The 23,764-nt window shown below is 40.0% G+C and overlaps 3 protein-coding genes across 5 annotated transcripts in view; 2 read left to right on the forward strand and 1 right to left on the reverse strand.

Annotated features, from left to right (window-relative positions):
• The window catches only part of atp5f1e (ATP synthase F1 subunit epsilon), a 111,773-nt gene that overhangs the window by 17,950 nt on the left and 70,059 nt on the right, over window positions 1-23,764 (forward strand). The gene's annotated exons all lie outside the window — the stretch shown is intronic.
• Window positions 503-16,027, reverse strand: mbd6 (methyl-CpG binding domain protein 6). Of its 3 annotated transcripts, none has more exons than XM_061056582.1 (13): window positions 15,806-16,027; window positions 14,638-14,847; window positions 13,863-14,002; window positions 12,904-13,006; window positions 10,215-10,386; window positions 7,348-9,744; window positions 5,867-6,888; window positions 5,431-5,539; window positions 5,165-5,310; window positions 3,603-4,367; window positions 3,409-3,461; window positions 3,156-3,222; window positions 503-2,277 (listed from the first exon to the last, which is right to left on the reverse strand). In XM_061056582.1, exons 3-13 carry the CDS (start codon window positions 13,976-13,978, stop codon window positions 2,206-2,208), a joined length of 5,022 nt encoding a protein of 1,673 aa, XP_060912565.1. In that variant the 5' UTR covers window positions 13,979-14,002; window positions 14,638-14,847; window positions 15,806-16,027; the 3' UTR covers window positions 503-2,205. The 3 variants fall into 3 exon arrangements, with proteins under 3 accessions (XP_060912565.1, XP_060912568.1, XP_060912567.1); XM_061056585.1 differs by having other exon boundaries at window positions 15,981-16,017; XM_061056584.1 differs by lacking the exon at window positions 15,806-16,027 and adding an exon at window positions 15,435-15,799.
• On the forward strand, window positions 17,023-22,813 carry stac3 (SH3 and cysteine rich domain 3). The gene is made up of 13 exons (XM_061056768.1): window positions 17,023-17,316; window positions 18,160-18,200; window positions 18,480-18,558; window positions 19,356-19,509; window positions 19,670-19,767; window positions 20,247-20,307; window positions 20,438-20,535; window positions 20,737-20,806; window positions 21,080-21,129; window positions 21,252-21,334; window positions 21,497-21,548; window positions 21,711-21,848; window positions 22,114-22,813. Exons 2-13 carry the CDS (start codon window positions 18,193-18,195, stop codon window positions 22,219-22,221), a joined length of 999 nt encoding a protein of 332 aa, XP_060912751.1. The 5' UTR covers window positions 17,023-17,316; window positions 18,160-18,192; the 3' UTR covers window positions 22,222-22,813.

The raw sequence follows: 23,764 nt of genomic DNA on the forward strand, positions 1-23,764 counted from the left end.
CACATTTCAAGAAAATACCAATTGTGCTTGTTTGGAGTTAGCATTAAAAATTCCTTCAAAGATAAATGAAACAAATGCCAACACAGCACAATTTAGTTAATTAAAACTGGTTTGACATTGTCAAAAGGGCCATTTCTTAAAATATACATATCAATTTTTACAAGATGGATATATTTCTATAATAAAATCAGATGTTAATCAATGCCCCAATATTAATCAAATTTCTAATTAAATCTGTTCTTTTTTTTTTTAAATATATGATAAAAGCAACTAAGACAGGCAAGCACACAACCCAAATGTGTATTGGATTTTTATAGAAGTGTCAGTGTTGCCCTTGGACACTATGTTGTCAGAGTAGTAGAGTATGTTTTTCTGTTTACAGCCTCGGTCGTTACGCCCATATTCAACGTAATCTACAATTTAAAAAACAAGTTAATGCAAATTCCTAAACCACATCATAATGGTCCTTATGTCCAATTCAAAGCAGAAGTCAACACAGAGGTACATTTTCTGTAAATAGTTTAATATTAAATAAAAAAGACTCCCATATAAAAAGAAAGCTACAGTCCACAATTTAATCTTTTGAAACATAAGTATTGAAAGCAAGGGGTAGAATGAGAAAAATACTTAATTACAATTCCCAGAAAAATTCACAATTTGTTTTCTTTTGTCTCTTTCTCTAACAATATAAAATCAAAATAAAACACATTAACTGTACATATATACACATTTCCAAGTGTAGAAATTGCATAATCTGCTTTCATTTTCACTTTTCTTTATTTATTTTTTTAAATACAGCTAGAGATGCCGGTATTCTTGGGGCAGGGCAGCATGTGGAGGAGAGCTCAAACAGTGATATGAGGAGACGGGGAGATTACTCCAAATCTACATTAACACAAGGACTCAACAGATCCACATAAGACATGATCGCTCTCTGAACTTGTGTTTTCCAGCCATTCTCATCACCAATCAAAGGGCATTCAGTACTATACTTTGTGTAAACTCAGGAAATCTGCAAATAAAGAAAGTCTATAGCTTTTCTGGACAATAATCTCCTGGCTGGGGAAAAAGGGTGTTTGGACGGGTTTCTATAGAAACAACAGACGTTGATTCATCTCCATCACAACACAGCTTCATGCTGTTCTTTACAGCATGAAATGTAAGAGGGTTTTCAAAATGTAATGAGTGATGCCTAAATAGTTTTTAAGCGTGACTAAATTCTTCGGGTTGTATTGTGGAAATGATTGCATGTTGTCATATTCACTTAAATTTCCTGATCTGTAGTGGTACCCTGACATATTATGACCTGATTCAAACAGTTGTACAAAAGAACTTCATTTCTTATAAATGTCTTCGTAGACACAATTAGTGATGCACAAACCTGAAGGAACACCTTGAATCATGATTAAAAGTTGTTTTCTTAGAGTGTTAAGTTACATGATATGATACATCGATCCACATCGTTTCCCTGGTTTGTCACATACAGAAGGTTTTTATTCAACTGTGAAGGAGAAAAACCTTAAGGACCCCCCCCTCCCAGCACCTTTTGAAAACCTTTTAGAACTCTTCTTTGAAATACAACTGCAAAGTATGTCTCTGCAAAGAGCCCTCTATCTTTCTATGAAAGATATAAAGGGCCTACATAATTTAATGAAAACAAGTTCAACTCACCATCAGACATTGAGGGGCTCAGCAATAGCACTGTTGTCCAACACACACTCAAACATATAGAAAGACACACACCCACACAGGTACAAACACACTTTCAAAAGAGAGCATATTTCAAGTAGATGGGCTTGATCTTGACTCACAGTAACACACTGATGAGAAGAAAACAGTACTTTTCTGTTTTGTTTTTTTGTATGTTTTCTTATTGATATTATTTTAACACCAACCATAATCAACAGATTTCTGATCACAATGTCAAGCAACCATTATTTTGTGACCTACACCTAAGAGAAGACCTATGTGAAAAGCATTGACAAAGTTTCTCTTGATTTTTTTTTTTAACCTTTATAAATTAACTTGTCCGTCTAGATCCCTCTCCTATGTGTTTATTCATAGTGGTTGCCATAAAAATGGTTGACATGACAACAGCATAATAGTGCAGTTGAATTATAAAAACAGTGGTGACAATGGTGGAGCGATGAGAGGGGGACCTCCTTTGATTGGTGTACAGCTGTGACATACAGCTCCCTCCACCAATCACTGCCTTTGAGACCTGGCGCCTCGACGCCTCCTGCCGCGGACTGACCTCTCAGGCTTCAGCAGTGCTGACTGGAGCAAGAAAGACAGAAAAATAACACTCACATCAGACTAATCTCATTTTAGTATCTTAATGGAGGAAAGATTTGTAACGCTGACATCAGAATTGAATTGTTCTGAGATCACAAGCATGGAACAAAGTCCTGTCTATCCTGCATTCCATTCACAGAACAGTGAGAGTGTAGAGTAAGAACTGACTGCAGAGCCCTGCCCCTGAAGCCCTCACAGACTCAATTTTATGTTTTTCTGTCTAGAAACCTGGAAGACAACATTTTAAAACATGCTGCTTTTAGAGTTAAAAGCACTTTATTGACTTTGGAAATGGATATTTAGACTACAAAGTCCAAGGCTAACCAATCTAAAAAAAGGTTTAGTTTTATTCACTTCAATCCTACTACAGCGTCCCCATCTTCTGATGAATAAGTGATTGCGTGTTTTTTTTAAACATTCAACTGAATGGAACTTGAGGCTAGATAGTTTTCTCAAATGCTGCTTTATTTTATGACTTTTCCTGTGAATATTCTCTGATATTCTTAATACATGATATTTCTTTGTGTTAATTTGTGATTGCTGTGGTGTTCCCTTGGGACAAGCGAATCATATAAAGGTAGAGGAAGAACAACCTTTTCATAATATGAAACTATGATTCAGGATCAGATTGGCTTGTAGTTCATGGTAGGAGAGAATCAGCTGCTAGCATGTGGAACAAATTCAAAGCTTTTATAAAGTAACAGTAACATATTAATTAACAATAACTAAGGGAAATACAGGCTGTGTTTAAAAAAAAAAATAGGCTTAGAAATAGTCTTACATAAACTTTCCTATGATACTTACCAAACAGAGGTGCTAATAAATTAAATGTGAGTCAATAAGAGGAAGTTTGGTCTTACCGTAGCCTTGGTGTCCTCTAGTGCTGTAGGATCTATGTCTCTGAAGTCTTCTAACACATTCTGTAGCCTGAAAAAGTAAGAAACACACCAGTATTCAACATAGACCTATATAGCCAAATAAACATGCAATTTGTTCTAAAAATCAGAAAAAGCAAGTGTGATAATAAAAGGGAGACAATGCATCCAGGCTAGTCCCTGTCGAGACAATACTAATGTGATAAATAACAATGACATTTATAATAAGATTACTAACGTTTGTTTCCTTTTTCTTCCTCTTCTTGCTCCACCCGCTGCTCCCGCTTGATCCTTTGGAGGTAGAATTAGATTTGACATCAGAAACAAGCCATTATAAATCACAGGCATTAATTAAAGACTTAAAAGTATTTGTAGCGGTCGTGACTTTATGCAGTTCCACCTTTAGGTCTCACATCTTTCCAAAGCACTCACCCTGCTCTGTTCAGTGTGCAGAAATGTCTCAGCAGACTCTTCTTTGGGCCTCACACTGCATCCATCCAGTGGACTGAGGTATCCTGCATGGGGAAAATGCCCCTGCCTATCCACCCCTGCCTGCACATAGGGGCATACAGCTGCAGAAGGCCCAGTGCAATCTGTCTTCGCCTCTTCCAAGTAGATGGGTGGCAGAGGAGGCTCTGGGTGAGTATGCCCCTCTACCATGTCAGGTTTCCTTAGTAAGCTCGGTGTGGACCCATCCTCAGTGGGTTTTGGGGTCCCCTGGGCTGGAGAATGGGCCACTGCTTCCAGGTGGAGTCGAGATAAGTCTGGGTTGCGGAGGGAACAGGCCCGACGTGGGCTGAGGGAGATTGGGGCACTTGCCTGGGGTATTGGGGCAGGGTGTGACCGGGTATGGTGCTCCACAGGGAAAGAAACCGGCGGTAAGGCACAGTAGGGTGAAGTGGGGTCAGAGGGCCCCAAATTGGCCCCGTCTTCCTGCTCTTTAGCGTTGACTTGAAGAAAGGAGGTATAAATCGTGTCCATGAAAGAGGTGTAAGGATCAATGACAGACTTTCCCTCAGATAATCGCTGCTGGGTTGGTGTTGGCTCTTGGGCAGTAGCAGGAGCTGGAGTTGGAACAGGACTAGGAACCACCTCAGTAGAAATCTGAATAGCTGGAATGTCTTCCTGTGGGGCAGGGCTTTGTGACTCCTGCAATGAGACAGGCTTCTCTCCCTCTGAGGGTGGTGCAAGATTTAGCTGAAAGACAAAAATAATACACTTGAGGCAATCAATAACATTCAAATATCAAAAATTTACATCGGGCAAGAAACAATGTGGAAAAGCCAAATCTTCTATTTGTTCTAGATACTATTGTTAATATAAGCACTCTGATTTCCTTAGAAGTAGTATTGTAGTAGTTTTGTCCACTAGCATTTCAGCAAACATTGGATGTTTACATGAAAACAGACAGAGTGGAGACCAAAAGAGGCAAAAGTGACTTGGACAAAGGAAAGATTCAGCTAAGAAATCAACACTGATATGAATAACTGCACTGAATAATTAGCTGCTAGAGGCTATATCATCGCCAAACAAAAGGCCATTAAAATTTGTGTTTCTGATTATGTTACATCCCAAACATTCTGTAATCAGTCATAACCTTTTGTGTACATCTTGTGTTGCTCTTCTTTTTTTTTTTTTTTTTTTTAAATGGTCCATTATTTGAGCTCTTCTTTTACACTGTTAATCACTACTATCAATATTCAGGGTTAAGATTCAGATTTTACCGATCCTAAAGTAAAGCACTTCATGGTTTTACTTTCAGCTTTAATGCTAAAATCTTGCCCATGAGAACTGTGGACTGCTAAAACAGCCAATGATCCAAATGATTACGTTTCTTGCCCGATTCTATTAATGCATACATTTTAAACGTGAAAACAAAACATGTTTCCTTAAAGTGATGTGACATTATCAACAAAGACAAGATATTTGACTTTTTAGGAGATCTTGGACCTCTAAATCTGCTCTTTCCACTAAGCTTCATGTCAGTTATCTACCTGTATGTTGTTGAGCAGGTTGATGGCTCCATCAGGACCCTGCAGTAGAGGCATGCCTAAAGCAGAGGCCTGGACTGGGGGTAGAAGAATGGAACCTGCGCCAATCCCCAACATGTTATGGAGACTTGTTATGGCAGAAAGATCTCCTACAAAAACACACAAAGTGAATTATATAGTTGATTCATGCTACAGCTCAAACATGTATTACTGAGGACAGTTGGTTATTTATTCTGGTATCAGTTCATTTGTTCCTGGCAGTTACTCACCTAACATAGCAGGGTTAAGCAAAGTGGGCAGTAAATGTTGAAGAATTGGGTTGTCCTTGCCTTGGAGAGATAGGGGGATGAGGGTGTCAACACCAGAATCAGCCGATACCTGTAGAGTAGCATGGTGTACAGCGCAGAAGAGGAGAGGATTAGTGTTTCTTGCTAATGAATCACAAAATAGTGAATCAAAGAAAAAAAGAGAGAAAGAGATACACAAACATTCTCTACATGTTAAGTCATTTAAAATGTTCACAGTACACCTTTATTGTAATTAGTTAAGACAGACTGCAACCAAACCCATCCATGTAGTTTGAGGTTGTCCTCTTTATTAAATAGAAAAATGTAAGTTTAGCATTAAAAGGAAAGTTGGTGGGTTTTTCAGAAAAATGGAGCAGTGAAGATTAGCTCCTATTTTTTTTCAGGTAGAGAGGCCTACCTGAGGAGGGGTATGTTGGGTTTGCTGTGCAGGAACTAAATGGGTGTGGGGATGTGGGTGGAGCTCAGCAGAGCCCAGGGCAGCAGCAAGCAAGGCAGGGCTGAGGGGCAGGAAGGCTGCAGGGGGAGGAGGAAGACCAGCAGGGAAGAGCAAAGACTGTAGGGCTTGGATATAGCCCTCAGCTCCTGGAGGAATGGGGAGGAGGCCCTGTGCAACCTCCAAAAGTCCTGGGCCATGTAGTGATGATGGATCCAGGAAGCCAGAGGTCTTTTCCAAGGTGAGGCCCTCAAATGTGGTTGGCAGCTGCTGTGGCTGCTGGAGAGGAACTTCTAAGCTGACCTGGCTCAACTGAGCAAGCCCAGATAGAGGTAACAAAGGCGCATGCTGTTGCCCAAGCAACAATGACGCCATGAGCAGAGCCTGAAGGCTAGGTTTTTCTGTTAGCCCTAAGTCTGCTTCCTGTCCTGGGGCAGGAGTTGAGGCTGAGGTCGGGGCAGGGAGTGGGTTCAGCAGGCCCAAAAGGTTCAGAGGCAGCTCCCCTTGAGCACCACTTAACAAGGGCAACAATGGAAACAGAGGGCTGTTGTTTATCTGTTGTTGCTTATGCTGTTGATCCTGGTTCTGCTGCTGTGTCTCTTCTTGTTGTATCAGTAACTGCTGACTTTGCTCCGATTGCTGCTGCTCTGCAAGATTCTGTTGTTGTTGTGTGGCATTTGCAGGGGGTATCTGTGCATGTTGACCTCCCAGCCATAGTCCACCTAGGGGCAATGAAGCCAGAACTGCAGGGTCCAGGAGAGATGGTAGACCTCCTGTGGATGACAGAAGCTGAAGCAGCTGCTCCTGGTTCATGAAGGGGAAAGCCTCTGCTAGAGGTAAGGGACTGGTTGAGTCACCCATAATTGAAGGTGTATGAGGACTGTGACTATCCCCAAGACGAGAGATGTTGGGCCCAGGACTGGTGGCTGCTGGAGGTTTTGTCAGGATGGAGACCTTTGTGTCCACACATCTAGGCTCCTCTGGCCCTGTAGGCGAGACGGCAAACATTCATATTTTTTCAGGCTGATTTATCAGTGAGGACATTTTATACATAAGTAAACTGCCAGTATGCAATGTTTTAAACAGGATTAAACTGCAGTGCCTGAGTTTGATAGTTATCTGCAAAAAAACACATTAACACACTTACAATCATATATGAATTAATATGAGCACCTACATTGGCTCAAAGAAGCACCCTAAAAGGCTTTAAAACATTCAAAACATGCCCCACTTTCTATGAAACAACCATAGCAATGCAATCATCTGCAAAGCCTTATTTTAAAGGGAGAGCTCATGACCACACACATACTTTATATTGATCATACTTATAGGAGTAGAATTTGAATTAGAATCATAGCTCCATAAACTGCATTACTTCAACATGCAATCAAAACTTAAGTCACATCTTCGGACTAAATACATTTAAGGTTAAAAAATATTCTTACCTGCATTGGGATTTCCATGGGAAGACATTACGACATCAGTGGCACGATCTGAGGAGCAGCCCTCCCCCTGGGGCACAGAGGAAGATGCTGCTAGAAGGGCGAGGACGTGGTTGCTAAGATCAAGAGGCTTTGGGGAGCTGGATACTGCGACTGAAACATTGCCATCCGAGGGACTCTGGTCCACTGATGTAGATTCACTGTTACTACCCATGTCTGTTGCCACAGTGCCTCGTGGTAAGGCTTCCCGCAATGCTGCTTGGGAAACAGAATCGTTTGTAGGAATGTGGTTCTCAGTTGGTTGATGCTTGTCTAAAGGGGCCAGAGATGAATGCTGACATGGGCTGCTGCTGTTATGTAAAGCCAATTGTGAGTTGGGTGGCACTGTAGAAGACGGAGAAGGTCTCTTTAATTTAGTAGACTGAGTATGTGATGGAGACTGTACTGATCCAAACTGACAGGAAGTGGGTGGAGGAGAAAGCTGCTGCGACACCAAGGGTAGAGGATTAGTGTTACAAGTTTGGCCTGGTGAGTGAGTCTGTGGCTGCCTGATGTGAGGGGCAGAAGGAGAGGGTGACAGTCTGGGGCTCTGTTTATTAGGGCGTCCTCCTCCTTCATTAAAAACAGATCCTGGATGAGATGGGGTCGAGTTGGATGCTGTGGCCGAGGCTTGCGCATTCTGCACACTGAGGAGGTGTAACAGAGCAGACAGAGGTTGCGTAGGAGGATCCAAGCCAAGAGGTGTAGATGCCAGGCCTGTGGTAAAATCCAGTGCCTCATTGTGCTGAGGAAGCCTTGAAAGGTGTGCTTTCTGTCTGGGAACAGGGAGCCTTGGCATCTGCCCAGGGAGGAGATGATGATGGTTTCCTACTATGACAGCTTTCTGGTTCTGCACAGTTGAGGTAGAGGAGGATGAGGGGAAGGAAGAGGAGGATAGGTTGATTACTGTAGCAGACACAGCTTCCCCTGGTGGCGTCTTCTGTTGACCATGAGAAACCTGATTGGTGTCTCTTAGCATACTAAGCACTGTAGGAGATCGACGTTGCCTCTTCCTGTGTGACGCACTGCACTCTGCTGTTGGAGGCAGGTGGGGCAAGGAGGAAGCCAGGGACTGGGCAATAGAGTGGGATGGAGGAAAAAGGACGGAGGAGGCTGCTGCAAGGGAGAGTAGGGGAGGCCTGGTAGAAGCAACTGAGGAGGGAGGATGGCTGTTATGTAAAGTGCTGTTTTTTACCTTTGATGACTGTTGCTCCAGAGAAGAGGATAAGCTCACTGGGTTGCTGGCCGCATTTGAGTTCTGGGTTATCTGGGTAGCCAGTTGAGCTTTGGCAGCAGCAGAGAGCAGGCTACTTGCAGGGTAAGAAGCTGGGTGTGGCAGCTTGCTCTGATGGCTGTGGTGGTGGTGGTTTGAAAAGGGCCCCAGAGGTAAAGTAGAGGACCCTACAGAGTTAAACCCAAAACTTGGTGACCCTGAGCTGGCCGTAGGACTCATGGTAGACTTGAAGGGTTTAGAAGAGAGAGCATGAGGGTTGCTACTGCTTTGGTTGGTCAGTAAGGAGGGGTTAGTGGGGATAAGGAGGTGGTGGTTATTAGTGCTGCTGTTGCCTGAGTTCCTAAACTGCTCCAAGATGTCTTCCAGCTTGTACTTGGGGAAGTGGGGGCTGGGATTTGGGGAGCTACCGGACATGGGGGAGTGTGGGGAGGAAGAGGTGGATTTCCTCCTCTGAGGCAAGTTACTTCCCACCAGTCCTCCACCTGCTGCTGCTGACCCTCCTATGTGATCAGACAGAGGGGAGGGAGAGCCTGATGGGTGGCAGGAGCGCTGGTGAGGAGAAACACAGTTCATGTTATGCACAGAGGGTGAGATTGAAGGAGAAGGAGATAAGGGGGAGCCTCCCACAATGACACCATAAGGGTGATGAGTGTGAGTCTGTGCTCCTCTGCCTCCTCCACCCATAGTCATAGGGGAAAGAGGAGGTGAAGAGAGACGCCCCATCCGAGGAGAAGCCGGAGTTTCTGGGGTTTTGGGTGTTCTTTGACCTTGACTGACATTTTGAGGTGTGGGGGTGCGGGGCGACCTCTGGGGAGCATTGTGAGTAGGGAACGAGGAGCTGGGGGAAGAGCTGGAGGAGGCAGAGATAGGAGGAGGATGGTGAAGCCTTCTCAAAGCTTCTAGGGGATGGTGAGAGTTCGTGCCTGTGTGAAGGACAGGGGAGGAACCATTGTAAGGGTAAATGAACTGGTGCGAGGACTTGGGGCTGGCAGTGGGGTTAGGGTGGAGGTTGCAGATGGGGTGAGGGTGGACAGGATGAAGTTTGGGATGGTAAATTCCATGGTCTTCTTCTTCCCGCCCTAAATGTAGTGGCTTTGGATCTCGGTTGTCCATTTCATTGCTCCCCTCTGATAGTGAGACACACACACACAAAAAAACCATTAAGCTACTTTGGTATGCATTAAATTTGACAGAATCATTTACAATCATAAAATGTTCTTGTACATAGTCTATAGACCTATGAACAAAAATAAAACATCATTGCTGACTATTATTAAGGCCGTTCTTAGCCCTAAAGAGCTTACTTTGGAAATACTATTAACGTTTTTGAGCAGGTCATACACTTCGGTACTGGGTAAGAAATAAGGCTGAAGTCGTCCAAAGAAAAAATCACTGTGAATCACTGTTTATTTATTTTTGTGTTAGGAATAAGAAGCTTCTGTTTTGTTTAGGCATCGTACCTCAATCAGTGCATCATAAACACCAGGGGTGTCCCAGAAGACCCCTCTCTCTCTCTCTCTTTTCTATTATATCTATAGAAAGTTGTGCTGGAAAGGCTATCTACCGGAGTAGTGTGTAGCAATGTTTCAGAACTTACCTGAGTGATGAAGATTGGCAAAGGGCAGCTGTGAGGCCTGCATACTTCGACACAGGGCAGCCATCGCTACCACTTTCCTGCGGTGGTTACACAATTTGGTCATGTCCTGCTCTGCTTTGCCTAATGGCTGGTTGTGCTGCTCCACCTTCACTCCCACAGTGAAGTTAAAAACCTGAAGGAAAACAGATATAAGCGGATCAGAAAGAACATAGACATGCGCATATGCATAATCAAACAAGGACCATTGCTAAAACAGACAGTGTACAATCTCTGAGAGAGAAAAAGTTAGCCATGGTTTCACCAGCTGGACATACAGCATACAAAGAGGATAGTCATGGACATTCAGTTTAACATGCTCGGGTTATCACATGACTGTATCTCTTAATATGTATCAAAAGAACTTCTGGTGCAGCAAATAAGTAAAACGCCACTTGAACATCACTAAGATTTGACTCAGTTTCATAATTTATTTTTTCTGATATCAGAAGCTATTTTAATCCATTTTTAATTGACAGCAAGATCTAAGTACCACTTTTAGAAAAACAGTATGTAGCAATCTCCTTGGTGTCCAAACAAATGACTGGTAAAATGAAACCTACAGTAGTACACTGGTCAGGTGAGTCTGAAAGATTCTCACTCAGCACACAGTTAAATATGTGTACAAGATAGGATTAGCACTGTTGGGATTCTGTTATTCAGAACTGATATATCCCATTGATTCCAACACTTTTGATATAATTATTGAACAGATTCAACTGCATTTTATATTTCATAAGAGAAGTTGTGCTGTTCGACCACAGACTCCGTATCTATGGAGACAGGGCTTTCAGCGTCATAGCCCCCACCCTCTGGAACACCCTCTATTTAAACATCAACGATGCCCCATGTTTGGACACATTTTCAAAACATGATTGGTTCATCACAGCTTAGAACGGCCCTTAAAATGCGCAAAAAATATCAAGTTATTTTTATTATTATTATTATTACTGACTGTCATTACCTGGGAGTCTTCCTCGAGTTTACGAGGAAGACTTGTTTAAAAGCGATGGCATCTACTGATGTATTGAACTGAACTGACACATCACAACATCACTGGTGTTTAGTATTGGGACAAGGAAGAGAATAGATCTTAAAATAGATGCTACCTTGCTTGGCACCTACATGACATGCAAAAAAGAAGGCCCTGGTAAAGCACTGTATTTCACAACATGGTGGAGATTTATATAACAAACCAAACATTTTGCATAACTCTGTACACTTTGCAGGTTGCTCTTCAGGTGACTATTAAACGGATTACAGACAACAGAGAAAAAAAAGGTCTTTCTCCTACTGGCAACTGTGTCCCACAGTCCATGTATTAGTATTAGTACTGTGCACGTGTGCAGCTGTTTAAGCTGTTTTACAGCTGGTCCAGCTGTAATCAGCTGCCACCATATTGTAAATATTTCCTAATTTCCTCTTCCGTTCCCTCTCCTCTCCATACATCCCTGATGAAAGAGAGTAAAACACAAGGAAAAGATGCAAGTGGGAGGAATCTGGATGCAATTAAAGAGATTTGCAATCGACTGAAGTCTTAAATAGCCACAAACTAAACTAACTGACTAACTGTATCAACAAAACTCACAGTGACAGAAACAGAGGGCACTCTGCCCTCTGTTTCTGTCGGTAAGCTGTCGGTAAGCTAAAGCACTTCTGACAAAAACTTGGTAGCGTTGATTTGTATTCTAACCTCCACTACTTCCATCCCCTCCGATGGAAGATGAGGCTAACGATGCTGAAGAGCATGAGATGGTCTATGGTGTTCTAGGATTTTATAGTTCCCGGTACATATAAGCAGTTTTAATTTCGCTGTCAGCAATAAATCTGATGTTTAGCATCACAGGTTAGAAGACAGACAGTCGTACAAGTAAAAACATGATGCACATATTTTAAATGTTTTCTCTGGTCCTGTTGGGTTGAGTTTCCTCCTACCCAGATGGATTGTAGAATCCAAAGTGCACCCTAACAGCTGACTCAATTGATGACGGGATTGGCTGAATGTCTGCTCTAAATACAGTACAAGCAACATGTCAGACACAGCGATACAATACTGACACAGAGATATCTGTTGGCAGCACAACTGACAAGCCAGGACATACATAACCCCTACTGCATTGGTGTACCAACAAAGGTGGAAAGGGTGCATACATGGAAGAAAATGCCACCAGCCGGTTTGCCGTGCTCAAACTGGCCAGTTAAGTAATGCCTTGATAGTAAAAAAACAGTAACAAATAACTCATACATTTACATCTTCTTCCTATGATACTGGTGTTTTGTCAGTGGTTATTGTGATATAATCTCCTTAATTACTGCAACAGCATCACTGTTTCATATTCGCCCACACGTGAGGTGTCATAGTTGAAAGACAGCGGCTAACAGCTTCACTTCTGTCACTACCGTGAGCGTGCTCACTACACTTGGATTGTACTCAAACTCAAAAATGGACTGTAGCGTGGGTTTTCTCTCTCTGTTAAAATGTTTTTAAAACCACTAGCACCCATCTAAAAGCCGGGCAAAAATCAACATCCATAGAAAAGAAAATCACTCAAGGAGTCGGGAGTCAAGAGTCAAACGCCCAGGATGCACAGCCTTGGCATCCCTACCACTCACACAGAGCACATAAAATATGAAACTTATAGACCAGCTGTACCTTATGGATGATGAGTGGACATTCAAGACCACATTTGCAGGTGCCATCAGTCAACAGATAGGTCTTGACCTCGTCCAGGGAGGCTAGAGCTGTGCCACTAGGACTGAAGATAGAAAGCAGGGACAAATTAACTCAGACTCATAGCAAACTGACAGGATGTTAACTAAGAAGAAAACCAAGGTCAATGTTGCAAAGATTAACACACCTTTAATTCTGTTTTTTAATAGATCATTTAAATCTGACACACCCATCATTATATACAGTTACATGTTGTGCTTAAGTAACTGCTTCTACTGTAGTAAAGAAAATCTGAAAAAGAAATGTCCTCATTTTGGGAACTCACTCTGAGTAATCTATGTCAACAACAGATTCGTTTGCACATATCCAGAATCACAAGCATACATTAACTGTGGTAAGATTTTTTTTTTTAAATGCTGGTGAACATGAGTGACTCAAGTGATTACCAGTCTAGCTTATAGCTTATAAATAACAAGGTGCATTTACATTGTATTATCTAGCTCATTTATTCTTATAAGCAATGAAACCTGTCACCATTGAACAACTTTTAATCAAATATTTGAGAAAGATGAACACATTAATCCTAGAAGTTCCATTCTGTTTAATTGCTCTGTGTTATTTAAATACAGCTGCCTCAAAATTATCGAAATTACCCTATTGCTCTGTAGAAAAACTAAAAAGAACAAAATTGAAAATCTGCATCTCTAGCTAATTTGTTTAAACATAATCACAGAAGGTAAATGCATCTATCTGGCTAGAAGTCTATAGATATGTTCACGAAAACAACATTCTCATCTCTTATATAATTAAGCTCATACACATTACTTCAAGAGAAATAAAGATTATAATAATATGCCTTAGGTTCAAAAGCATTTGTCTAAATTTCAATAAGGAACAATCAGCCTGCATATTATGCTTTCTGTTAAACTAAACCAACCCACCTGACGTAGATCACCTGACCACCATCCAATCTCCTCTGCCAGCCGATGGGGACTTGTATTGCAGTGGTGTGGACCCCATCCTTGTCCCCACTTACAGTCTCACTGCCTCCCATCATTTTTTTGCTGTGGCCTGCCAGCACCTTGAAAAAGCAGTTTGGTGTTATTTGTCTGGAATATTAGTGGTATGGCTTTTAATTTTTACATTTACTGAAGCGGTTTCTTTTGTTCTTTTTCAATGTTGTGAACAGCACTAAAGATATTCAGCAGTACATTTTTATCAATTGTCTAGTCATTTTTGTAAATGTACATGCAACTGCAGTTTCTCTTGCCTCACTAAGTAAGTAAACACAGGCATGCATAAAATAGATGAGCATAGGTGTCAGAAGTGAAGTCATTGGGGGTATTAATACTATTAAAGCAACCTGCATTCCACATATAAATGTGATTTACACAATACTTAATGTCAAGTGAAAACTTCAAATATGTAAAATTCAAGCTTAACAAAACAATACATGCACTAACAGTGGTTTACTAAATGTATTTAACCATTTAAAAATGTCAATTTCTGAGACCATACTTCCCAGCTGCCTTCTAACCCCCTGGAATCTCAAGTGTCCAGCATGACCTGTCTTTATATTTGTTCTCCTGGCAGTTCAAACAAATGCAGAAAGTTGTCTCTAATATTTAATCCCAAAATAAGATATTTACTTTCACCAATAATTAATAAAAGAAAAAAAACAGTGTTTATTCAAATTAGAGTAATTAAAAAGCATACCTTGTCATCTTTAATAAGCCAAGATCTGTTTTGGCTAAGGTATCCACTGTTCAATGTACATGCTGGTGGGTTAGAAGCGCACAGACTGCCAGCTAAACCTGACTTGATGCCGAAACACCAGGACTTTCCTCAGCTCAACTAAGAGGTTGTCTCCTGCAGATGTACCGATTAGCTCACATCAGAATGTGGTCTTTGATGACGATGGAGAGCCTAGAAAGAAAGGTGGAGGTGGATTATGTAATATGCCAATGAGAACCAGAGCAAATAACAGATGTAATGTACCATTTCCTGAAATCAATGCAATCCAAGCGTTCTCAAAATTGGATAGACGTTACATCTAATGCAGTACTTTGTCAAATAGAAAACAACTTCAGAGCAAGCTGTGGCTACTCTGAAGTGGGTGGGTGTGTTTGTATAGGCCCGTGGTTTACTGGATGTTTAGCTACACTTTTAGCAGATGCGTTTCCAACAAGCAACTTAAGTAACAATCTGGCATTCTGAAGGATTCTTGGAATAAAATCTTGATGGTATTCGTAGCTAAGATGCATCAAGATCTCTGTAGTTTGCAGGGATGGAGCAATATCTGACTACCTTCACGAATGATACGAGGCAGGCTAGCAGCTAGGCTACTAGCTAAGCTAACAAGCTACCCTACTTTGTAGTATGTTGGCGTGACAGCTGTCAGGCGCACAAAACACTCCGATGCAAAACTCTCGCATGTATGTTACGGTAACAAGAAATGACCAAAGCATTATACTGCTTAGCAACAAACACTGAAAACACGGGATTACACTTACTTATTGATAGCCGTTAGCTAATGTATAATTCGCATAACCTATGAACCTTTCTCTGCTTCAAGCTCTCTGTGTTGGCCAAGTTTTGGAGTCTTCGTCTCTCTAGCTCGCGGGAGAATCAAGTCTTAGCTGGCTAGCTAACGGAATAGCCAGATAATGTTTTGAAGACGGCTGATACTTTAATAAATAACCTTAAAATAAATTATTTCAGCATTATAACCACTTAAAATTGCTACCAATTAGGCTGGGCGTTTATGCAATGTCTGCTATTCCGACTTAAAAACAAAGGGCAATAACGCTTCATCTTACTGCGCCTGGGATCTGAGGCTAACACTACCAGCTAGGCTAGCAGAGCTGAGTGACTTAAAATGTACTTGATTATGGAGTGTCCCAGCAAGACTGAAGGATGTCCCGCTCCTGGTGCTCACTTATCCAGCCGTTGTTTTGCTCTTTGCTGTGCTAAACCATCTGGTATTCAAATGTATTCCGACTACCATCACGACCCATGTAATCCCAAATTCACAGTTTCCCACTGTTTTTTTTTCTTACAGATTCCGAGCAAAAAAAATAATGGAGTTTTCAGTTGGGCATGCGCAGTCGGTGCTTGGGGAGTATTGTACCCAACATGCAACGGGACCTTTGTAGTGTTCCAGACAGACATCAGTGCGGAGCTCCTTGATAGAGGACATGATAATGACAGAATAACAGGCCCGGGATATGTATGCAAGAAAAGATTCATAGCACCCGTCTACACCGTTACACACTATTTTCAAAGATAGCACAGCGATAATACTCTGACATTACATCAAACGGGGTATAACACAAATATATATATTGATGTGTCAGTTTATTAATGTGCAGTTTAATTTCCAAATTATTTTTCCATAAATGCCTTAATACTACAATATATAGCCTCGGCCTACAGAATGTAATGTAAATTACAATCTATTTCATTGTTGCATGTTTGGGGTCTTTTAGGCTATCAACATAACAATAATAGACCCATATTTATATAAATAATGAATCCTTATATGAAGCAAAAAAATGCCCAGACTATTTTTTTTTTACTACATTTGGGCCTTATAAGGTTACCTTAACTGAATTTCTAATTTTTAGCTAATTCATACACAATGAGTGGTACAAAAGAGCCATGAGAAAAATAACTATAAATCTGGTTTCAAGCGGCCCACTTGCCCATCTTCTTAACCACCGGGATCTCTGTGACATAATCAAAAATTCTGTCATCTGACCACTGCATAACTTTCAAGAATATACAATTTTCACATTCTGGAAAAAATAGTATTTAGGGGGGGGGGGGGGGGGGGGGGGGGGGGGGGACTGGCACTCAGCTTAAAGTTGATCTGTTAATTCACTCAATTACATGTTCAATAACATTTTTAAGATTTAAGACAAAATGTTGACATAAAAGGTAAGGCAGCTTTGCACATTACCCTATGTTTTAAAAAAAAAAGGTAAAGTAAGCAGGATGAATAGCTGTGTGTTTCTGTTGTCTGTGAACAAGGCGGAGGGATAGAGGTGCTTATATGTGTGACAGGAGTATCTGATTTCCCCTGGTCATCAGTGTTGCTCAGTCTGAGGTCCCCAGCTGTCCAAAACAGTCAGCTTGACACATGAGTGCTTAGTTTAGCACACATACAAACACACAAATACATACACACACAGAATCATAGATTAGAGCGCAAATACAGACATATGCTCACTCTGAGCACTTTGGAAATCACCTCAAGAAAATTGAAAATAAATAGTGAAAGAGCGTCGCAATTGACACAGAAACCTGGGGGCCTGAAGTGAGGAAGCAGCTTGGTCGGCTGGTTTGTTGGACTCAGATCTGGAAGGTGTACAACGCTCCAGTGATCGTCATCAGGTGAAGGACACATTCACACAGAGATTTACGCACACTGGATGTTGTTTTCTTTTCTCTAAACTGCATGTTTTTTAAAGAGGTAGGCGTAAGCTCAAAGTGTGAGTTTGGAAAGTTAAAAGCCTTGAGTTATTTCCTTGTTGTGTGAAAATGTGTTGGCATGATACAAAGTGCATGAATGTCGGTTATGCAATTAGAAAAACACACAAAAAACTTTGAATAATCAAGAATATTGCAAAATTGAGAATGTTTCTTTAAATCAACAAAAAACTGATTTCTCATGCTCATATACTTTCTAGAATCTTGCTCATCTTTTTCTAACCAGCAGTGGCATCCAAATTTAACTGTGATGAGATTGTATTTCACAACCCTAGAATAGTGTGGCTCAAGTTTAAGCGTGTGTGTTTGTGTCCTATGCAATTCTGTTGTGTAGATTTTTTTAATCATTATCCAAGGATGAATGATGTGAAAACATTGAGCCAAAGATGCAAAAAAAAAACAAGATGCAATGAAGGCGACCATACAAACATTGGTAGAATAGTGTCTAATTGTGTTTGAGAACTGAGAAATACACATATGGCTTGTGGTGGTTGTTTTATTTGGTTATTTTATTTGTTTGTCTTTAATCTCATTGCTATGTGTTCATTTTTTATTAAGATTTAAGAGTAACAAGACAAAGGTTAAATTCTTAAAGAAATGCTTTCTCCATATTATGTAATCAGGACAAATTCAAATAACCTACAGTATTTACCTAAAACATTTTTTTAATCTCTTTTATTCCAAAATACAAAATTAAATCTCTTTTGAATTTAACATATAATGACATTTATACATTAATCTCTGTAGGTGGGGCAGTACTGACAGCATCAACCAAACAACATGGACCAGTGAGTATATTTTATGAAATCTGCTCAGTGACCTCTTTAAAAGCATGCTTGTAAGGCCAACCCATGAGGTTTTCATGTATAACTGAGTCATGAACACTTTTCATTTTCACCTGTCCTGGTGACGTATTTCATGTTGACTCACCAGCGAGTACAAAGATTAGAAACATTAGAAACAAGGATCAACTCTAAGGAAAGGCAGACCTTTCGTCTGAGAGTGAACATATTTAGCTGAAGGATTTGTTCTTGCTCTCTTTATGTTTCTTTGTCTCTGTGTGTCAGGGAGGATGACAAAAACTCTGTGGATATCCATGACAACCCTCCAGCTCCTGACAACTTTGTGAAAGAGGAGGGAGACACTGTGAGTGACAGGACCCCGTAAAGCCCCTAATGGTGGCAGTGCCATTCCAGCACAGTTTAAAATAGCCACCAGCTGGGACAGGAACGCAGTGCAGCATCATTTGAGGAAATTATGAGCCTTGACCTCAGTGTTTTTGTCTTTTATCCCCCTTACAAGAGTCACACTGCTGGCTTATGTGGGAACATCACTTCAGGTTTAACACATTAACTTGTGATTCTAAAAAGAAGATGAAGCTGAACAACAAAATACAAACCTTGCCAAACATCAGTTGCATAAAAGACTGAATGCATACATTCATAGAATACACTGCAAATTTGGGGTTGAACATAATTTAAAAAATGGCAGTCTTCAATGTCGTATAGTATGAAGTGCTACCAAATCAAAATGTACACGGATACAGAAATTATACCAACTCTAGATTGGTCAATAGATACGGTATAGGTCTATCATTTTTTTTCAGTCCAACTACAAATAATACAAAAAATAAGTCATGATTAAAAGACTAAGGTGGAAAAGCTGGAAACACTTTAGAACAAGACAACTTCTCCAACATCACTGCATACAAACCTGACACTTCATAACCGCCCCCTTCTGAAAACCACTTTAAGTTATTAGCTATTATAGGGCAATATTTCTACGTTATCCTCACACTCCATTATCATTATTATTCTCATACATAGAACATAGTCTATGTTATCATGTTCTTTCCCCCATGCAGACAATGCTTCACCTGAATGTTCAGAACAATTCCAGCATGTTGATATTCTTATGATGAATGTGCCCTTTTCTGTGTTCAGGTCTATTTCATATATGAGGAGGAGGTGGAGGTGGAGGAGAAGGAACCCGAACCTCCACCACCTATTGTCCGGATCAACGACAAACCGCACAAGTTCAAGGACCACTACTGCAAGAAACCCAAGTTCTGTGACGTCTGTGCTCGCATGATAGTCTGTATGTGGTAAAAAAAAAAAAAAGAGAGAGGACACAAACACACATATAACCATCAATAAAATGATATTAGAAAACACAGTAAACGTAATGTTTTTCTTAAGATGATGCTTTAATTTGGTTTTAGACTGACCCTAATGGCTGTTCCTTGTTTATTTTCCAGTGAACAACAAGTTTGCTCTAAGATGCAAAAACTGCAAGACCAACATCCACCACTCATGTCAGTCCTACGTCGAGTTCCAAAAATGTTTTGGAAAAATTGTGAGTCATGTTGCTTAAAAAAAAAAAAAAAAATTAAAGGGACAACACATAGCCTCAAATAGCACACACACACACTTTACAATCTATATAACCTTCTTTTTAATATATCTCACAAGTTACCTTGAATGCTTATTCAATTTTAACCCTAGAATTGTTTGCATTATTTATTGCTAATATGTCCTGCATCATTTGTAATGGCTTGCAAGCTTCACACACCCAGGACTCTTTGATTGCACTTTGGATGTGGTTTCTTTCATGTGAGCTGTGTGCGCATTGATGCTTTTGTACACGACTGAAGTTCCTAAGGGATAAATCAAGTTATTTGAATTGAATTCTACTGTCATACAGTGTCAAAATCAACATTTATGTACAGTACAGTAGGAACACTGAAATGTATATTCACATCCCTCGTCATCTCCTGAGGAGAAAATAAATACAGTGATTGTAAATATTGAGATCTAATATATTGTTTCCTGTAGCCACCTGGCTTCAGAAGGGCCTACAGCTCCCCCTTATACAGCAGTGACCAACCAGATCAAAGTGAGTCCAAAGAGAGATAATATGTCTCATGTTTTTATAAACTTCTTAACTCTTGTATTTATCAATGTGTTGTCCATGAAAGATGCTATGTTCTCCAAAAACTCTGTCTGATTTCTCTGTTCTTAACTAGACAACCCAAACAGGAACGACCCTGTCTTTGACACCCTGCGTGTCGGCGTCATCATGGCAAATAAGGAGCGTAAAAAGAATGAAAATGACAAGAAAAATGTGAGTGTATGATACATCTGTAACCAAACTGTAAACCTTCAATCCTCTAAAAGAAAAATATTTTTTAGTGTCTTCCATTTGATACATTTTCACAACACTGGAAAAGAAAAGTGTTTGAGCACCAATACAGACGTCGTTAAAATGCACAAAAAGATATTAAATGATATTTACTTCTTCTGATGAAAATTGTCTTTCCTCTAGATGATGATGATGATGGAGGAAGAAGAAGAAGAAAGCCAACAGCCCAAAGAGAGCGAAGAGGGAGGAGAAGGTACTAAGAACATTTGTGTAGTGGTTAAGGCGTTCTCTGTGATGGGAACTACACAAATGTTGTAAAAGAAAATAACTTATTCATATTTCTATACTCAACATGGAAGGACAGAAAAAAAGGAGAGCCTAAACACAAAGCAAAAACATTTAATAAACAATGCTACAAAACTAAAATGTTGGGGATAAAGCAAAATGACTCATCATGCATTATTACGCCATGAATTTAAATTCACCCAAAGAAAATCATTTGATGATGACTCCAATGTTGACACAGGGAAGCCTGATGATAAGAAGGAGAAAGGAGGAGACAAAGCAGACGACAAGGTAAGAAAAAGTAAAAAAAACATTTCAGGTTGGCTTTGAATCAGCTATTTATAAGAACAGCTTTTTTTTTCAATCGCTGTAACGCTGTATGTTTATGTAGAATCTGTGCTGTTTGTCTACAGAGTAAGGGAACATTCTCCCATTCCCACTTTTTCCTGGCCCTCTATCGCTTCAAGGCCATCGAGAAAGACGACCTCGACTTCCAGTAAGTTTAAAGAAGCGAATAATTCCCAACACTCTTTATATATTCTTTAATCTGTCTATGTGAACCTACTTTACCTTTCACTGAGTTAAAAACATCCCTTTTCAAATAGTTGTTTCACAAAAAAGAAGTGACAAGGGACACTTTTGTGTGTTTGTGTATTAGTCCTGGTGATCGGATCACTGTACTGGATGACTCCAATGAAGAGTGGTGGAGGGTGAGATGACTTTATCATTTCTTGATTCTTTATGGTTTCATTTGATCATTTGATTGTGCTGTTCTGTTTGTGGTAAAGCAGATGCAACTGTTTCCACTTTTTATTCGTCTTAAGTTTCTGCAGAGAATAAACTTAAGGTTCATTGATCCTCCATTTTTTTAGGGAAAGATGGGGGAGAAGACAGGCTACTTCCCGACCAATTACCTCATAAAGGTGCGCGCATCCGAAAGAGTTTTTAAGGTGACACGCTCGTTTGTCGGGAACAGAGAAATGGGACAAATCACACTGAAGAAAGACCAGGTAATTACACTATTGTGTTCTTGTAATTTAGCAACACACACAGTCTCTGAGGTTACATTTTTCAAAAGGTTTTCATGAGTTTGTGTTATTGTTGCCCATTTGTTACTTACACCCAGAAAAAAAATCTATTTTTTAATGTCTGGGTACAGTTCTTATTGTGATCACGATGCAATGACATCAACACATCCACCTCACCTAATTAATGTTTGATGAAAAACAAGCTGCCAAGATGTTATGTTGTGTTATTGTCGCTGTGTGTTTTCAGATTGTGGTGAAAAAAGGAGATGAGAAAGGTGGCTACTTGAAGGTCAGCACTGGACGCAAGCTGGGCTACTTCCCTGCTGATCTGCTGGAGGAGATCACTGTGACGTAAAAAAAACAAAAAAACAAACAAAAGGAAGTTAAAGGGCCTGCAGCACATTGAAATGTCACATATCCCGAACATTCAGCAGTTTTCTTTATTGGTGTAGTATCTACTTTTGCTCTTATTGTGAGGAATGATTAATGACACAAATTAAGGATTTCATGGTCTGAAAAGCCATTTCATGAATACATAGATTGATGTTGATAAGGGACAATCAGATCATGTAATGGCTCTTTTGTGTAAAGGAACAGCAATCCTCAGATGCTTTATGTAACTGTCTGCTGATCACAGCATTGAGGGGATGTATTACTAAATGTATTAATTGATATGACAGGATAAAATGAACAATGTCTGGCCTTAATCTATTAGATTTTAGAGTTTTTTAGATTAAAAAAGTTTTTATAACAAGTAATCAAGGGGAGATTAATGGTGATGGCACTTGGGAATGGGAATGAATGCATTGTTAAATCAAAATGAAAACATTCAAAATTATAAAAGTTCAGTTTTCTTTAAGCTACATTGACATGAATAAAGATATTTTATTCCCATTTACCCTAATTGTTAATAAAAATGACGCTGCTATTGCTACAATCTTTGAAAAGGTATTTTGGTCTTCTTTCATTTGTTCAAAAAAAGTTTAGTATTGTATGATGATGCTGATTGTCAAATAAATATGTGGTGACTTTTTTGCGTTCAAAAGGTTCTCTTAGTCTTTCATATTTTTAAAAATAGATTATTCAAAGCTAACATAGCATGTGCTATAAGTAAATTGTGGTTAATTAAAGTAGGACTTGTGAATAAATGATAAGGCTGAAGTCCTCCAATTCGACCTGCAGCTCCTACCTCCTGAATGTCATTCCCCCAATTTCCCATCCACTGTCCTGTCTCTCCAATAAAGGCACAAAAGACATAAAATAAATCTTGAAAACAATTCATTCAGCTATTTTTTTTAAAAATGTTTGTACTGATTGCTGCTGACTAATTGTGTACTACTTTTGAGTATTTTTTGAGTAATTTTAAGATCACAAATTAGTCTAAAGTCAGTCACTTATCAATCTGTGGGTCACATAGTCACAAAGACCAGAGTTGGAAAGAGTACAAGATTATTGTACCGAAGTGAAAGTACAGCTACTTTGATTTAGTTTAACTGAAGTAGAAATAAAATTACTACTATTTTTTTTCACTCAGTAATTGATGCTATTTTTAAATGTAGAAAAGTACAACACCTCCCCCAAAATGTACAGAAGTTAAAGTAAAATGTGTCTGGAGTTCTAGGGTGGCCTATAGTTTTATAGAAGAGGGGGTGGACGTTTAATGGCCAAGAAGGCTCCAAGTGACTTAAGACTGGTGAAAAAGGTCTTGAATTCAGGTGAACTGGTAGGTTGGCTGGGATTTCCGTAGCTATGAAAGCCTCGTCTAATGATGTGTTTTTAATGGCTACGGTGGTGCATAACAGTAACATGTGTCCTAAATGTTGTCCACTGCTCTTTATTGCAAATGTTGCAATCACCATGGTCAAAACGTCATCTCAAGTCCGCTTTTCTCAACACTC

Source organism: Labrus mixtus, chromosome 15 (genome assembly GCF_963584025.1).
Source record: "Labrus mixtus chromosome 15, fLabMix1.1, whole genome shotgun sequence".
In the NCBI taxonomy this organism is placed as follows: domain Eukaryota; kingdom Metazoa; phylum Chordata; class Actinopteri; order Labriformes; family Labridae; genus Labrus; species Labrus mixtus.

Coding starts and splice junctions, on each gene's coding strand:
- mbd6 (XM_061056582.1), bottom strand. CDS start 13,978: ATGATGGGAGGCAGTGAGACTGTAAGTGGGGACAAGGATGGGGTCCAC. Junction 9,745..10,214: donor TGCCAATCTTCATCACTCAG/GTAAGTTCTGAA, acceptor TCTCACTATCAG/AGGGGAGCAATGAAATGGAC. Junction 2,278..3,155: donor TAGAGGACACCAAGGCTACG/GTAAGACCAAAC, acceptor TTCTTGCTCCAG/TCAGCACTGCTGAAGCCTGA.
- stac3 (XM_061056768.1), top strand. Junction 20,308..20,437: donor CAGTGACCAACCAGATCAAA/GTGAGTCCAAAG, acceptor GTTCTTAACTAG/ACAACCCAAACAGGAACGAC. Junction 21,335..21,496: donor AAAGACGACCTCGACTTCCA/GTAAGTTTAAAG, acceptor TTTGTGTATTAG/TCCTGGTGATCGGATCACTG.